The sequence below is a fragment of the Conger conger genome, chromosome 5, assembly GCF_963514075.1.
Source record: "Conger conger chromosome 5, fConCon1.1, whole genome shotgun sequence".
Lineage (NCBI taxonomy): Eukaryota > Metazoa > Chordata > Actinopteri > Anguilliformes > Congridae > Conger > Conger conger.
In genome coordinates, this window is record NC_083764.1 from 5,768,809 (window position 1) to 5,786,308 (window position 17,500).

Consider the following 17,500-nt stretch of genomic DNA (forward strand, 5'->3'; position numbering starts at 1 on the left):
TTGTATCAGTGTGGACACAGATCTGTGTGATCAGGTTTGCTTGTGCCCATATCGGAAATGTAACATTTCTTTTGAATAAATCTCATCGCGTTATCAAGCCAGCAGGTTTGATTCTGTGAATGCACAAGGCCGTCCTCATAAACTCTGAAAATAAATGTGATTCATGTCTGCAATCAGATCATACGTGATTATGAACACATATTAAAACAGTCTAAAGACTGGTTGGTGTCTGTTGAACTGTCAAATAGGTCGCAAACTGAAAATGAGAGTCCTTTCTGTGTGAAATGAGTAACACTGAAAGCTGAAAACAGGCAGAGTATTGGCTGGTGTGGTGGGGCGGGGCGTTGTGAAAGTACCTGGTTTTCCCTTCCTGAAAAGTTTGCATTGACATAATTAACACAAAATAATACCGGACATAAAAACGACAGCCGTGAAATAATTTGCACCCTTTTCTACGCTGTCCGAACGGAGACGAAGCGGCTGTGTCCCATTCGCCCGAGCTTGAAACAAGAGTTTAGCGTTTCCTCTCCACACTTACGGCAGCTCTGCGTTGCAGCGGGGGGTTGTGGGTAATCTCTGGCGGACAGGGCGGCGGGAGCAGGCGTGTGCATTCCTGCTTGTTTACCGTCGCCGGGGGCCGGGTGACGCTCGGCGACCGCGGCTCCTTCCGAAAAGCCCCTCTGACTCGCGCGGCTTATTTATAGACATGCGTTTGTCCCCCTCCGCCTCCAGAGGAACGGGGGATCTAAATGTGTCGGTGACACGCTGTGGGATTAGTGTGTCCACTCGTGCTGATTTAAGTGATTGTGCTGTGGTGATAGAGAAAGGGGTAGGGGGGGTGAAGCTAATGTAATTGCTAATGTAATGAATTTAAATGGTTTTCCTCTAAACTGTAGACTCTTCTCACAACCGCCTCCCAAATCCTCTCGCCTTCCACCCCTCTAACCTAGCGCCCCTCTGACCTAGGGCCCCTGTACCTTAGAGCGGCAGAATGTTCCGGGTTTTTCCCCACCCCACCTTAGATAAGTTGATTGAAACTCAAGTGGCCGAGGTTCCTGTTTAATATTGAACTTTCCCACGGAGGTGTCTTTGCGGAATATTCCACTCTGACGGTGCACTGGTCCCTCCGCTGATGCGGTGCTGGGGACAGGGTTGTTTGGGTCGCTCACGTACCCCCTGTTCATTTGTGTGTAACGTATGTATCTGGCGCCCTCCTCCCCCTCCTCCTCTTCCTCCTCCCCCTCCTCCTCTTCCTCCTCCACCTCCTCTTCCTCCTCTTCCTCCTCCACCTCCTCTTCCTCCTCCTCCTCCTCCCCCTCCTCCTCTTCCTCCTCCTCCTCCTCCCCCTCCTCCTCTTCCTCCTCCTCCCCCCTCCTCCTCCTTCTCCCCCTCCTCCTCCTCCTCCTCCTCCCCCTCCTCCTCCTCCTCCTCCTCCTCCCCCTCCTCCTCTTCCTCCTCCACCTCCTCCTCCTCCTCCTCCTCTTCCTCCTCCTCCCCCTCCTCCTCCTCCTCCTCCTCCTCCTCTTCCTCCTCCTCCTCCCCCCTCCTGCAGGTTTGTCAGCGGAAGCCGTGACGGGACAGCGCGCATCTGGCACCTCCAGCAGCAGGAGTGGAGGAGCATTCTCCTGGACATGGCCACCAAGCTGCCTGGGTAGGGGACCCCGCAGATACTCTGAACACCGTGTGCCACTCTGAACACCGTGTGCCACTCTGAACACCGTGTGCCCCTCTGAACACCGTGTGCCACTCTGAACACCGTGTGCCACTGAACACCGTGTGCCACTGAACACCGTGTGCCACTGAACACCGTGTGCCACTCTGAACACTGTGTGCCACTCTGAACACTGTGTGCCACTCTGAACACCGTGTGCCCCTCTGAACACCGTGTGCCACTCTGAACACCGTGCGCCACTGAACACCGTGTGCCCCTCTGAACACCGTGTGCCACTCTGAACTGTGTGTGCCACTGAACACCGTGTGCCACTGAACACCGTGTGCCACTGAACACCGTGTGCCCCTCTGAACTGTGTGTGCCACTGAACACCGTGTGCCACTGAACACCGTGTGCCACTCTGAACTGTGTGTGCCACTGAACACCGTGTGCCACTGAACACCGTGTGCCACTGAACACCGTGTGCCACTGAACACCATGTGCCACTCTGAACACCGTGTGCCACTGAACACCGTGTGCCACTGAACACCATGTGCCACTCTGAACACTGTGTGCCACTCTGAACACTGTGTGCCACTCTGAACACCTTGTGCCCCTCTGAACTGTGTGTGCCACTGAACACCATGTGCCACTGAACACCGTGTGCCACTGAACACCATGTGCCACTCTGAACACCGTGTGCCACTCTGAACACCGTGTGCCACTGAACACCGTGTGCCACTCTGAACACCGTGTGCCACTCTGAACACCGTGTGCCACTGAACACTGTGTGCCACTCTAAACACTGTGTGCCACTCTAAACACTGTGTGGCACTCTAAACACTGTGTGCCACTCTGAACACCGTGTGCCCCTCTGAACACCGTGTGCCACTCTGAACTGTGTGTGCCACTCTGAACACCGTGTGCCACTGAACACCGTGTGCCCCTCTGAACACTGTGTGCCCCTCTGATCGCTGTGTACCGCTCAGAAAATATGAGAACTATCACTGGCCATCTCACTGTTGTCATTTTCAGTGTTGTGTTCTTCTTCTATGTTTTAGTGGAGTATGCGCCCCCTGTATGGCTCTCTTATGGAGAAATATGGAGCACCAGGGTGCTCTGTGTCTCTCACTGTATGGATAATAGACTGTGTTTATGTTGGGTTTTTTATCTTGTGATTTCTAAGCACTTAACAAGGGGAGAGGGAGGGATAGGGGAGGGATAGAGAGAGAGGGAGGGAGGGAGAGAGGGAGGGAGAGAGAGAGGGAGGGAGGGGGAGGGAGAGGGAGAGAGAGAGAGAGGGAGGGAGAGAGGGAGAGAGAGAGAGAGAGGGAGGGAGGGAGGGAGAGAGAGAGAGGGAGGGAGGAAGAGAGAGAGAGAGAGAGAGGGAGGGAGGGAGAGAGAGAGAGAGAGAGAGAGAGAGAGAGGGAGGGAGGGAGAGAGAGAGAGGGAGGAAGAGATATCTTATGTTCACCCGTAAAACTGGACAGAGACAGGGATGCAGTCCGGTCGTGTGTCTCCACAGAACAAAGAAAACATATGAAAATATATTTTATATGTAATGTGCATTAATATGGACATTTAAAAAAAAAACTAGCACATTAAATTCCACAGTAAATATATATATATATATATATATATATATATATATATATATATATATATATATATATATATATATATATATATATATATAAATGTGAGCAAACGGCACTGAATTTTAATTGGTATTTTTCTGTTAATTCTCCACAATGCGGGGAAGTTTGGTCGTTAGGAACTTAAAACTTCATCACAAAAACCTTGTGGGCCAATCAAAAATATCCATTAAAACTGAAACCCTTTGAAGTGATGGGTTTTTTTGGGGGGGTTTTTTTAATGGAGTGTTGAAAATTCAGTCAGAGTTCTAGAACTTTCAGTCACCTGCAGTGATTGTTACATCATCTTTAGAATGTTCAGTGAAGAAGAACATTCTAGTCAGTTTAATTTGATTGTTACATCATCTTTAGAATGTTCAGTGAAGAAGAACATTCTAGTCAGTTTTGTTTTTTATTTTTTTTTTTATTTTACACCTTAAAGGGTTAATTTGAAATGGCACAGAAAGTAAACTATCCTTTTTAGTGTTTTTGGTCATGTGACGGAGCAGTTGAAGCAAACTCAGGATTTTGCACATAGGAGACAGCGGGGGAGCAGTAGAATATGAATGAAGGTGATTAAAATGATAGGGGAAGGGGGGAAAAAACATTGATTTGCATGTTTTTGATTTGCGGTTTGTGTGCATAGTGGCATTTCTCTGAGAATGTGTTCATTGATTTCTCTGTGCCAGCGCTTATCGACAACCTTCAAAAACCCAACGGGTGTCGCGGGGTTGACTACATTTATTTTTATTTATTTATCTATTATTATTTATTTCATTCCGGTTTGTTGTCGGGAGACAAGTTGTTTTTATGTCGGTGTCCGCCCTAGCATGTCTCTCCGGGAAATTCAGGAATGTGAGTTCAGAACGGGATTACGTGTGTAGCCAGATTAAATTAAACTAAATTACGCCTATCGGGTCTCAGGGGGGCTACATTCAAACGTTGATTGGACATCATGCCACACAATTATTGGAAATTGCGTCCTTCAGAAATATATGTTTATGAAAATATTATTAAGAAAATGAATTTTGATCTCTTATTGATTCGCATAATGATGGTAATAAATAATATGATAATAATACACTGTCTTTTTCATGACCCCTTTCATGCAGGGAAGTAGCACAAAGTTTACAGAGATAATAGAACAAAGAGAGAATAGGATCACTCAAACTATAAATTATTATTATTATAAAAATATAATTATTTCAAGTTAACAGCCAATACTCTGAAAGTGACTTTTCTTCTTTAAAGGTTTCGCAGGTTTGCTTCTGTGCACGGTGTTATTGCGTGACTTTTATTTGGCAGATGCTTTCATCCAAAGTGACATGAAATGAGTGTATACTGAAGGTTATTGAAACAACAACAGAACACACGTCAGATAAGGTACAATTCACATAAAGCATTAGTTATTCATAGCCATGAAGATCAAGTCTAGTTCTCAGTAAATATAGGACAGTGAAGTTATGGCATGTCATGTCATGTGTAGACTATATGTCCGGCTAAGTCAGTAAAGTAGAAAGACCAAATTCCATATGCCGCTCATGCTTGTCCAGATTGGTTGACCGCTCACTCTAAGAGTTAGTTATTATCTAGTGGAGGTGTGTTTGTGCTTGAATGTGTACATTTTTACACGCCGAGGTCTAAATTTGCCCTTTGTCCCCAGTGCTGAGATTTAAGAGCGGTAATTTCCCAGCTAACACAAAACGTTGTCACAGTGTTACCGGAATGTTTTGTCGACGTTATAACATTGCCACTACATCGCAGCAACGTTGTAAGAATTTTAGTGTTACCTGGGTTGGGTACTAATCATGCCATATTACCGACCAACCAGTGTTAATACGGCTGTGTCTAGCAGACCTGGGTCAAATGCGTCATTGTTTTGGATTCAAATACTTTTCTACGGTTTACTGAGCTTGCCTGGTGTATTGGAACCGAGGAAATACTGTCCAGTGCAAACCCTGCCTTCTGCTCCTCTTGGTTGCCTACATTGCACCAGGCAAGATAAATCAAGCGCAGAAAAGTATTTGAATCCAAAACAATGACGTGCTTGACCCAGTTCTGCTAGATACAGCCGAATTAACACTGATTGGTCGGTAACGTGGCAGAATTAGTACCCAGTCCCAGGTAACGCTAAAAATACTCACAATGTTGCTGTGATGCACTGGCAGTGTTATAACATTGACAAAAACATTCCAGTCTAGCGTGCAAACGAGGTTATCATCTGCTCCGGGCTAATTGTGTGCGTGTGTGCGGTAGTCTTGTGTTTGGCTCCCGGAACGACGGGCCATCCTATTCTGTCTGAAGTAGGTCAGAGGGCCAGGTGCAGGATTGGGGTTTTTTTAAACGGACCGCGTGTGCCTGTTCCCAGTAGGAATAACCCCCCGCCGCTGGAGGACAAGGTGACCAAGCTGAAGGTAACCATGGTCGCGTGGGATCGCCACGACAACACGGTCATTACGGCGGCCAACAACATGACGCTGAAGGTGTGGAACTCCACCACCGGGAACCTCGTCCACGTGCTGATGGTGAGGGAGCGAGAGCTCTTCAGCCTTTTTCTTTGTAGTTACGTTCTTATTAAGAGAAGTAACCAACACATACAATTATTCTGCATGTACAGTGAAATGAAGTGGCATTTTCCGTGTGAACCTGGGTGTTGTTGAGCGGCCAGCCACGTGGGAAAAGCAGTCAGCTAGGGGGTGTTTGTAGTCGGGAGACAAGATCAGCTGAATGTTCTCACAAAATCGCCATGTGAGCAAGCGGCAGCTGTGCTAACCGCACAGGTTGTCCCCGCTCGCTGTTCAAAGTGTAGCTGCTAGCGCTAGCAGTGCCCCTCACGCAGGCCCTACCCGCTTCCTGCCGTGAATGTGGCCGCTAGCGTTAGCCGTGCTCAGCATCCCGGCTGCTGTGTCTGCAGGGGCACGAGGACGAGGTGTTTGTGCTGGAGCCTCACCCCTTCGATCCCAGGGTGCTGTTCTCTGCCGGACACGACGGGAACGCCATCGTGTGGGACCTGGCCCGCGGCGTCAAGATCCGCTCATACTTCAACATGGTAGCTGGCAAGACCTGTCTCGGTCTCTCTATCTCTATCTCTCTCTCTCTATCTCTCTCTCTCTCACTCTCTCACCCTCTTTATTTCTACCTCTCTCTACATATATCTCACTTTCTCACCCTCTTTATTTCTACCTCTCTCTACATATATCTCACTCTCTCCCTCTTTATTTCTACCTCTCTCTATATATATCTCACTCTCTCTCACCCTCTTTATCACTGTCTCTCACCCACTTTCTCTCTACCTCTCTCACCCTCTTTATCTGTAACTCTCTCTATTTCTCTCACTCTCTCACCCACTTTCTCTCTACCACTCTCTCTGTCTGTCTCTCTCCATCCTCTCCCCATTTTTCTCTCTGTCTCTTTCTCCCTCTCCCCTTCTCTCTCCTTCCTCTCCCTTGTGTAACAGTGTCGTCTCAATGACAGCGAAGAAAGGGGGATCTTTTATTCCTAATATGTATATAATTTTTTGTTCCTATTGCATTTTATCACAGAGACGTTTGTAGGTCTACATAACGTGTAACGTGTTTCATGTTAACGCTAGCTAATCTGCTAGCATCTCGTTCCCAGATGTGTGCGTATTTTCTGGCCATTGTTTGGGGAAAAGTAGAGGAAAGGCGATTCATCCTGATTATTTTGGCCTTGATTAATGTTTAATGTGTTCTGCAGTCACATCAGCTCCGTGTAAACGCTGGTATTACTGTCTAACATGGCTACTGTAGAGATGTAATGCTGGAGGAGATCTTTTAAACGGGCCGCGGTCCCTCGAGACCTTCTGGGCTTTATAGTGCTGAATTCAGTATTTGGTGAAATGCTCAATTTGGGTTTCTCTGAGGGGAAAAAAAACCCACCGCAGCATTCAAACATGGCAAAGCGGAGAGCAGGGTCTGAATGAATTATTGAGCACATCAGTCATAAAAACATGGGCTCCTTGTGTCTGAGAATCTAGTCGGGCAGGGATACTGGAATCCACTCCCGTAGGCCAGTCGCACTGCTGCTGTGTGTGTGTGTGTGTGTGTGTGTGTGTGCTTGTGTGTGCGCGCATATAGATGTCCATGTGTGTGTCTGTATGCTTGTTTCTGTGTGTCTGTATGTGTTTGTGTGTGTGAGTGTCTGTGTGTTTGTATTTGTCTGTCTGTGTGTGTATGTGTGTTTGTCCACATCTGTGTGTGTGTGTGTGTGTGTGTGTGTATGTCCACATCTGTGTGTTTGTGTGTGTGTGTGTGTGTGTATGTTCACATCTGTGTGTGTGTGTGTGTGTGTGTGTGTGTGTGTGTGTTGTGTGTGTGTGTGTGTGTATGTCCACATCTGTGTGTTTGTGTGTGTGTGTGTGTGTGTGTGTGTGTGTATGTCCACATCTGTGTGTTTGTGTGTGTGTGTGTGTGTGTGTGTGTGTGTATGTTCACATCTGCGTGTGTGTATGTCCACATCTGTGTGTGTGTGTGTGTGTGTGTGTGTGTGTGTGTGTGTGTGTATGTTCACATCTGTGTGTGTGTATGTGTGTCCGTTTGTGTGCGTGAGTGTATGCGTGTCCACATGTCTGTGTTGCGTCTTGAGCTTGCATGTCAGAGTGTGTTTTTTCCTGTCGGTGGTCCGTGTGTGTGTGTGTGTGTGTGTGTGAATGTATGTGTGCCCGTGCGTTGCGTGTTTGCATGTCGTGGCGTGTTCTCTGACGGCGGTGCGTGTTGTGCACACAGATCGAGGGGCAGGGCCACGGGGCGGTGTTTGACTGTAAGTGCTCTCCGGACGGGCAGCACTTCGCCTGCACAGACTCCCACGGACACCTCCTCATCTTCGGCTTCGGCTCCAGCAGCAAGTACGACAAGGTGGGAGTCCTGCCTGCCGCACCTGGCAACCCCCGAAGGGTTTACATCAGTCCTGCCTGCCGCACCTGGCAACCCCGAAGGGCTTACACCAGTCCTGCCTGCCGCACCTGGCAACCCCCGAAGGGTTTACACCAGTCCTGTCTGCCGCACCTGGCAACCCCCGAAGGGTTTACACCAGTCCTGCCTGCCACACCTGGCAACCCCATAGGGCTAATACCAGTCCTGGATTTAACGATTATTACAAACACTGCAATAATTCATTACATTTATTACAGACACTTTAACACTTCAGACTCCAGTAAATGTCGTGGAGATGATTATGGGCTGCTTTTAACAGTAACCTCTCATTCTAGCAGTATTCAGAACAATATTTATTTTCATATCAATTAAAGGTTTGGGTTTCTCTGAAAATACTGTGGGCTCTGCAGGATTGTTGTACATTTTTCGGGTCAGTTTTGCAGACACAGATTAAGCCTAGTCCTTGACTTAATTCTGTTCTGAATGTAGATTCTGCATACAAAACTCAATTTAGTCCGAGACTAAATCTCTGTCTTTAATCTGTGTCTTTGAAACTGGCCCTTTAAAGTAAAAAAATACAAAAATAAATAATAAAACATTTGAATATGCATTTGAAATGGAGCGAAAGCGCTCTGCTCCCGGCGGTGTTTAAGTGACGTTACTCCCTGGCGGTTTCTGCGCGTCTCCAGATCGCCGATCAGATGTTCTTCCACACGGACTACCGGCCGCTGATCCGGGACGCCAACAACTACGTGCTGGACGAGCAGACGCAGCAGGCGCCCCACCTGATGCCCCCGCCCTTCCTGGTGGACGTGGACGGGAACCCCCACCCCTCCCGCTTCCAGAGGCTGGTCCCGGGCCGGGAGAACTGCCGCGAGGAGCAGCTCATCCCCCAGATGGGCGTCACGTCCTCGGGTGAGTGGTGCCGGTCACGACCCGCCCGCCCTGTCTGGGGAGTCCACACCAAGAACCATAACTATATACACAACTACGAATACTGTACGTCCTTCTGAAATCCACCCAAGAACCGTAACTGTACACACAACTATGAATACTGTACGTCCTTCTAAAATCCACCCAAGAACCATAACTGTACACACAGCTACGAATACTGTACGTCCTTCTAAAATCCACCCAAGAACCATAACTGTACACACAACTACGAATACTGTACGTCCTTCTAAAATCCACTCCAAGAACCATAACTGTACACACAACTACGAATACTGTACGTCCTTCTAAAGTCCACCCAAGAACCATAACTGTACACACAACTACGAATACTGTACGTCCTTCTGAAGTCCACCCGAGAACCATAACTGTACACACAACTACGAATACTGTACGTCCTTCTAAAATCCACCCAAGAACCATAACTCTACACACAACTACAAATACTGTACGTCCTTCTAAAATCCACACCAAGAACCATAACTGTACACACAACTACGAATACTGTACGTCCTTCTAAAATCCACCCAAGAACCATAACTGTACACACAACTACGAATACGGTACGTCCTTCTAAAATCCACCCAAGAACCATAACTGTACACACAACTACGAATACTGTACGTCCTTCTAAAATCCACCCAAGAACCGTAACTGTACACACAACTACGAATACTGTACGTCCTTCTAAAATCCACCCGAGTCTACAGGCCGTCACGTGGAGAATGGCTTAGCCGAGAGGCTGTTTACAGAAAGTTATTGTTCAGCAGTCTTTAGTGTGATACATTCATAATTTTATCATTGCAGAATGTACTTTGGTATGTCTTATTGCCGCAAGGGTGTAAACTACCAGATTTAATTGCAAGTTAAAAAAACCAAACAAATAGACAAGTCTCGTCTCTGTCTATTTTACGGGATTGCTTTGGCCCTTTGGTTTACACTGTCGATGCAGACACCTCTACATAGCGCTTTTCAGACAGAAACATGGCTGGATTCTGATTGGCGGAAACGCTGAGCCCAGCCAATCAGGTCGGCTGTCAGGTCAGAGGGTGAAAAGTTCAGATTGCTCAATTTCTTTATTTCACCGTTCTGGGATTCACCTTGAGCAGATATACACTGGTGAGATCTGAAATTGAAGCGGAAATAGTCTTGTTCAGATACGCGCTGATCTTCTCTTGCCTCTGTTGCTCGTCATCCTGGGTTATTTATCCTCTCTCTGCTGTAGATGACTGCCGCTCCGGTGCTAGCAAACAAATCGGCGTCCCACTTCCATCTTGTGTTTCTGCGTGTCATTACTCAGATTATTTTTGCAATGGAGCCTCATCTTCGCCGGGTGTTTAATCCTCGCTGTCGCCCAAAAATCTCACGAGCTGGAGAGTATTCTCGCTGCGTGTACCATAGCCGCCTTCTTAATCATCCCGTTAATTATGATAATGTATCAACTTGTTTCTGTGATTTTGTAAACCTGAGTGTGCGTGCGTGTGCAAGCTTATCCACAGAAAATTGCAGATATTTCGCGTTTATCCATAACTTATTTTCATGGTTTTTCAGTCACTGTCATTGCGTCATTATTGCTGGCAGTTTTTATGATGTGTCTGGGTGAAGAATAGGTTCTGTTTATATCGTGAGTGACCTTGTCCTGTTTTGTGACCTGTGTCTCAGGGTTATACCAGGTACTGAGCCAGCTGCTGGCACGTTAGCGTGTGGTTGATAGGCCTCTTGTCAGAATCCCTGTGTGAGTGAGTGACCTGGTCCTCTTTGTGCTGTGTCTCAGGGTTAAACCAGGTAGTCAGCCAGCTGCTAGCACGTTAGCGTGTGTAGCCTCTTAGCGTGTCATTAAATGGCCTGGTCTCGGTGTCTCTGCGCTAGTGAGTGACCTGGTCCCTCTGTGTGCGATGTGTCTCAGGGTTAAACCCGGTAGCACGTTAGCGTGTGTAACCTCTTAGCGTGTCATTAAACGGCCTGGTCTCGGTGTCTCTGCGCTAGTGACTGACCTGGTCCCTCTGTGTGCGATGTGTCTCAGGGTTAAACCAGGTATTCAGCCAGCTGCTAGCACGTTAGCGTGTGTAACCTCTTAGCGTGTCATTAAACGGCCTGGTCTCGGTGTCTCTGCGCTTGTGAGTGACCTGGTCCCTCTGTGTGCGATGTGTCTCAGGGTTGAACCAGGTACTGAGCCAGTCGGTGGGGGACGGGTCCAGTCCGCTGGACAACATGATCCAGCGCCTGCAGCAGGAGCAGGACCAGAGGCTGTCCTCCGACCCAGTGATCGGACCTGGATCTCGGGCCGGGAGAGGTACTGAACTGGGTCACTCCGGCTCGGGAGGAGGGAGGGCTGTGGGCCTGTTTATTTAAAGCACTATTTGAAATAATTTTACCTTTAAACATAAATTATTGTACAGTATTATCCTTACATTATATTCCTGACAGTTGGATTGGTATTATGTTGTTTTTCCATACACACATCTTGTCACATCTTGTGCAGTTTAGATTACATTCTCGCATAACGTATCACACAGCACATTCAAGTGCACACAACTAAGGACTAACTACACACAATTTCACATCAAGTACACACAACTAAAGATCACGGTAGTGTTATGAGAGATGATGGCCCAATACCTTACATTCACAATTTAGTAAAAGGAGGTTATTCCTCCGCGTATTTGTGCGTTTTGGTTTAGTTTTCTTGAGCACGTATCAGCAGGAGTGATTTAAAATTCAAAAGTATTTGAAATGCATTTCCAAGCGGGGCCTGGCTATGGCGAGGTCGACAGTTTCCGGGTGAGTGGTGGTACTGATGATGTCACCGTCGCCATGCCGACCGCCCCCCCCCCCCGCGCCTCCCCGCAGGTTCGGTGAGCTCCCCCACGGAGGTGCACTCCCCGCCGAACGTGGGCCTGAGGAGGAGCGGGCAGATCGAGGGGGTGCGGCAGATGCACAGCAACGCCCCGCGCAGCGAGATCGCCACGGAGCGCGACCTGGTGGCCTGGAGCCGCCGCGTCCTGGTGCCCGAGCTCCCGCCGGGCGTCGCCAGGTACCGCCGCCGCCGTCGCCACGGAAACACCCCGCCACAGCCGTCGTGTGGCTCCTGCAGCGGTCTAACATAGCGTGCCCGCCGACTTTAGGTCCGTCCACACCAATAACGATAACTATGTGCGATAGCTATAATGATAACGATAACTGTGAGGGATAACTATAACTATGAGCGATATCTATGAACAACAACTATAACAATAACTATAATGATGAGCGATATCTATAAACAGTGACTATAGCGATAACTGTAATGATAACTATAACTATGAGCGATATCTATGAACAACAACTATAACAATAACTATAATGATGAGTGATATCTATGAACGATAACTATAGCGATAACTATAACTGAGCGATATCTATGAACGATAACTATAGCGATAACTATAACTATGAGCAATAACTGTAGCTATGAACGATATCTATGAACAACAACTATAACAATAACTATAATGATGAGCGATATCTATGAACAGTGACTATAGCGATAACTGTAATGATAACTATAACTATGAGCGATACCCATGAGAGGGTAACTATAATGATATCGATGTGAGCATCCACCTAAATGAATGACGGCACTCTTTAAGTCAATGACGGTGTTTCTTTCATTCATGCAGCTGGAAATAATCGCTCTGAAAGTGATCTCACTCATCACTGTCATTACAGTCCACTCGAGTTAGAACGGCTTTTAAGACTGTATGTTTATTGTTATTGTTATTATTATTGTTATTGTCATCATGGCGGACAGGCCTTTAGATAGATATGATGTTTATGGCTGTCGACGGGTCCTGCTTCCTGTGAATGGCACCTTATCCGGCCAGTGTTCTGTAGTTACTGTGACCTTTGGTATGCACATACTGTGCGTTGCTGTGGATAAAAGTGTCTGCTAAATAAATGTAATGTAATGCTTCAGTAAATATATGTGCAAATGGGCAATATGTTTGAAATATAAACCCTATGAATACATCGCCTTGTAATAAGGGTTTTTTGCTGAGCTAATCCGGCAGTGTGAGACTCCAGATCCGGATTGTACTACGTGTGTTGAATTTTACTGTGTGTACCGAGGGGAGTTGTCATGCTATCCTGAGACTGTGGCCTGAGCTAAAGTGGCTATCGTACATCTATATATTATAGCTTTCACTCTTAGATCGCACACTAGATTTACACTCCCAGATAGCTCCTGTTAGCAACAGCCCCGGTCTTTGGGGTAGACGGGGCTGTTGCTAACAGCATTGAATCTGTATTTTCTGTGTTCAAGTCAATTTAATGGTTTCATTCCTCATTATTTTCATCCAGGTTTTGAATAGTCCTTAAGAAATAACTACACAGAAATTGTCCATGTAGTCAGCAGTCAGCAACCATTTTTTTTTATCAGAGAACAAAGGAGTGTGTTGTGTTTTTTTTTTTTCCCCCAAGTGATATTCAGGTCAGAATAACTCTGCATTTGGTAGATGGATATGCTTTGAGGTGGAGGAACGCAGACTTTTGTGGAAGGAAGAACAGGGGAATATGTCTGTTGTGGATAATTACACCGCCCCCCCCCCCCCCCCTTGCTGTTTACAGTAAGCAGGAGAAATGGCGGGCAGCCCGAGGGGAGGAGGAGATCGCCACCTACAGGTCAGAGAAGAGGCGACGGGCGCCCAGCCACATTCACAGGGAGCCCAAGGTGATCATTATACATTTTACTTTTTCATGCAATAGTAATAATAATAAGGCGGCACGGATGGTGCAGTGGGTAGCACTGCCGGCTCACAGCAAGGAGGTCCTGGGTTCGAATCCCCGTCGGCCGGGGCCTCTCTGTGTGGAGTTTGCATGTTCTCCCCGTGTCTGCGTGGGTTTCCTCCGGGTACTCCGGTTTCCTCCCACAGTCCAGGTTAGGCTGATTGGAGAGTCTAAATTGCCCGTGGGTATGAGTGTGTGAGTGAATGGTGTGTGTGCCCTGCGATGGACTGGCGACCTGTCCAGGGTGTATTCCTGCCTTTCGCCCAATGTACTGTGCTGTGATAGGCTCCAGCCCCCCTGCTGCGACCCTGTTCAGGATAAGCGGGTTAGGATAATGAATGAATGAATGAATGAATAATAATAATAATAATACAATAATAATAGCTTTGTATTGCTCATTTCATACAGAATGCAGCGGCCCAGAGTGCTTAACAGGAATGGTAAAAGCAAAGGAAGACGGGGACTCACAGAACGATCGTAGTCGATTACAAATGTCCCGCCTTCCTCAGACCCAAGGTCACTTTAGATACATATACAGAGAATTAAAAAGTACAAAACCAAGAATAAAACCAGTTCATGTACAGGCGATACAATAAGATATTCCATCTTATTGTATCGTCTGTACATGAACCGATAAAACAGCGGAACGCTAAAGAGATGAAAGGCGCAGGTGGGAGTGTGTGTGTGAGAGTGTGAGTGTGTGAGTGTGTGAGTGTGTGAGTGTGTGAGTGTGTGAGTGTGTGAGAGTGTGAGAGTGTGAGAGTGTGTGAGAGTGTGTGAGAGTGTGTGTGAGTGTGTGTGAGTGTGTGTGAGTGTGTGTGTGAGAGTGTGTGAGAGTGTGTGGGGGGGTAGTAAGAAAGGGTATGAGTTTGGTAGTGCTGGAGAAAGAAGGAGACACCAGGGCACTCATGGGTGTGTTGGTGTGAGGTATCCCAAAGTTTGGTGGTAGTGGCACCGAGCTTGCCCCTGAGACACTGCTTTGGCAGGAATTTGTGTTGCGTACACACACACACCCACACACACGCACGCACACACACACGCACGCACACACGCAGACACACACACACCCACACACACGCGCACACGCACGCACACACGCAGACACACGCAAAGAGACACCCACACGCATACACACATACACACACCTACACGCACACACCATGCACAAACACACACACGCACACACATACACACAGACGGAAACGGGCCATTCCGATGTCATGTAGACATTCCTCCATTAAACAGGAGACACGGTGGATTTTCGGCATACGGTGTTCAGACCACTGAAAAAACTGTCCACTCCCGTACCCAAACTGGGTTAATGGATCTCCGGGTTTAAGTGAGATGAATGGTCGGCATTTTTCAATGTTCACACCGATGGAGGATATTTCTGGGCTAAAGATTTATCACACTGGGGACACCCTGTGATTATTCATATTTTATTTATGTCTTCATTCATCAAGGACAGTGAACAGTTTAATAAGAATTTGTGACGTGTCTATATTATAGCGCTTTACCTCGTTTGGCCACTGGCTAATTTTCCGTGGTGTTTTCAGAGTTGATTTAAAGAAACCACAGTCTCGTCTTCACCTTCTCTCTGTTATTTAAGGCAGACAGACCCAGGAAACTTAATAACTTTCTTCAAAGGAAAGTTATTAAGCTGGGTATTCATTTAGACATGTACATGGAAAAAATTCTCAAAGCTTCGCCAAGCACAATGGTGAAGTCATTACTGGCATGCTGTCTAGGATTGTGAAGCTGTTTGGGGCAGTGAGTTAATTGTCTTGATTGTAGTCCTTCCCGTTTGTGATCAGGTAGTTCTCTAATAAGACATGAAGCAAAATGAACCTGTGTAAATGCATCTTAGCACAAACTGCAGACATGATTTAGTGTGTCTACAATTGGATGGTGCACTTCACAATATTAATTTTAACATGTGCCTTGAATGAAATATGGGAGTCTATTACCATATATAAACACTTATGTTCTATAAGTATATGAATCTCTTTTAAAACAAAAAATTGTTGATTTTGAGCTGACGTCTATTGTGCCTTGTGGAGAAACCCATTTCAACAGAGCTGTTCCCATTTACACTAATTAAACACTTTAACTGTAAAACCATTAGTGAATTATTGTGTTGGTTCTTGCTGAGACTTGTCAGCTGCATAAATCACTGCATAAATCACTTGCACATATAAATATGTATTTATCCTGTGGCAGACCATAGGTAGAGCATTTATATTAGTGGTAAGTAATAAAGGTCCTGATATGAGTCCCTGTGGGACCCCTAGAGAACAGCTCCCAGAAGAACAGTGCCGATTACTCATTCAAGACCTCTACCCACCCCCGTCGTCAGAGAGGTTCAAATAAAATACCTCACAGATCAAGACCTTCAGATTAACCACATCAAACGCTTTCTCCTCTTCTAAAAAGACGTCTCCACTTCTCTTTTTTTCTTAGCTAACTTCAGTTTAATCCTTTCTCTAAAATAATTTTCCGTCTCTGCGGAGCCCTTCCGTCTGAGATTATTAATGTCTCTATTTCGCGGCGGCGTTCCCTCGGATAGACGCGTCCCCCCTGAAGTTCACGCCAGTATATTTAAGGGGAATTCAGATGAGATCATGTCAGCGTTTTCCTCTCTCCGCTAAACTTGTGCGTCGCGTTTTGCCCGTATAACAACTCAATCTTCCTTCCTTCGTCACTTTTCCTCCTGCCGTCGTTGTTGTTAATAATTAATTAATTTGGCAGCGGCCGTTATCCAGAAGAGACTTAAAGTCCACCGTGACCGGATGCATAAATCCCGTTTAATGACACCAGAATGAACGAGGGCTTTAAGTACAGGAAACGAGGGATGAGGTCAGACCTTTTGACCGTAACAAAAACATGCAACCATTTATACACAAGCGTACGCTTCATTTCTTTATGTAAACAAATGTGTGTTTTGTTGTTAGATAGTGGTTAGCACTGGTCTATAATGGTACGTGATGTTTCTCTCTGGTTGAGATGCGATGGGGCGTCAAATTTTCGGTGTGTCATATGCCCGGGACCTGGTGAACCGTGGTGTGACTGTGGGTTTTAATCTTTTGTGATTAGGGATATACATTACAGCTGGATGCCTGAGAAGCAGGTGCCTTAACCCACCGGTGAAATTGAAATCGCTTTGAATTTGCGAGCTTTGGGTCATCAGCAGGACCGTTTTTTCAGTGTTCTTTAAGTCAAACCGATGTTTATTTTGATGAAATAACCAGTTATCCATGGAGGAGAAAACCTTCTTTCCAAGGTTCAGGCATCTCTAGAGAGTTTTATTCAAGTTAAGTTGCTGCACAAAGAGCTGTTTGAGGATGAGGGGGAGGTGTGTATGGTCAGGAATGCTTTCTGAAGCGATGGCAGTTACATGCCAACGAAAGTCTCTCTCGGTGCGCTTATACAGTTTATTCTGTTGTTCGCACACTTTAAACTCTGCCTGCTCCACCGTTTCCCTAATCTCCCTCTCTTTCCTAAATAGTCTGATGGTGTGCAGCCCGGTCTTGTTGGGCTTTGATAACTCAACTCTGATTCAACTCACCAGGCCTTTGAAGAGCCCTTAAAATATTTGTACTCTGACCAAA

General features: G+C 46.6%; 1 protein-coding gene across 1 annotated transcript in view; it reads left to right on the top strand.

Annotated features, from left to right (window-relative positions):
- Positions 1-17,500, top strand: part of phip (pleckstrin homology domain interacting protein) — a 67,368-nt gene that overhangs the window by 23,248 nt on the left and 26,620 nt on the right. The window contains exons 13-20 of the mRNA XM_061241581.1: positions 1,553-1,651; positions 5,654-5,810; positions 6,200-6,334; positions 8,031-8,159; positions 8,867-9,092; positions 11,284-11,421; positions 11,979-12,162; positions 13,734-13,836. Coding sequence (XP_061097565.1) covers positions 1,553-1,651; positions 5,654-5,810; positions 6,200-6,334; positions 8,031-8,159; positions 8,867-9,092; positions 11,284-11,421; positions 11,979-12,162; positions 13,734-13,836 — 1,171 coding nt within the window. The remainder of the gene's footprint in view (positions 1-1,552; positions 1,652-5,653; positions 5,811-6,199; positions 6,335-8,030; positions 8,160-8,866; positions 9,093-11,283; positions 11,422-11,978; positions 12,163-13,733; positions 13,837-17,500) is intronic.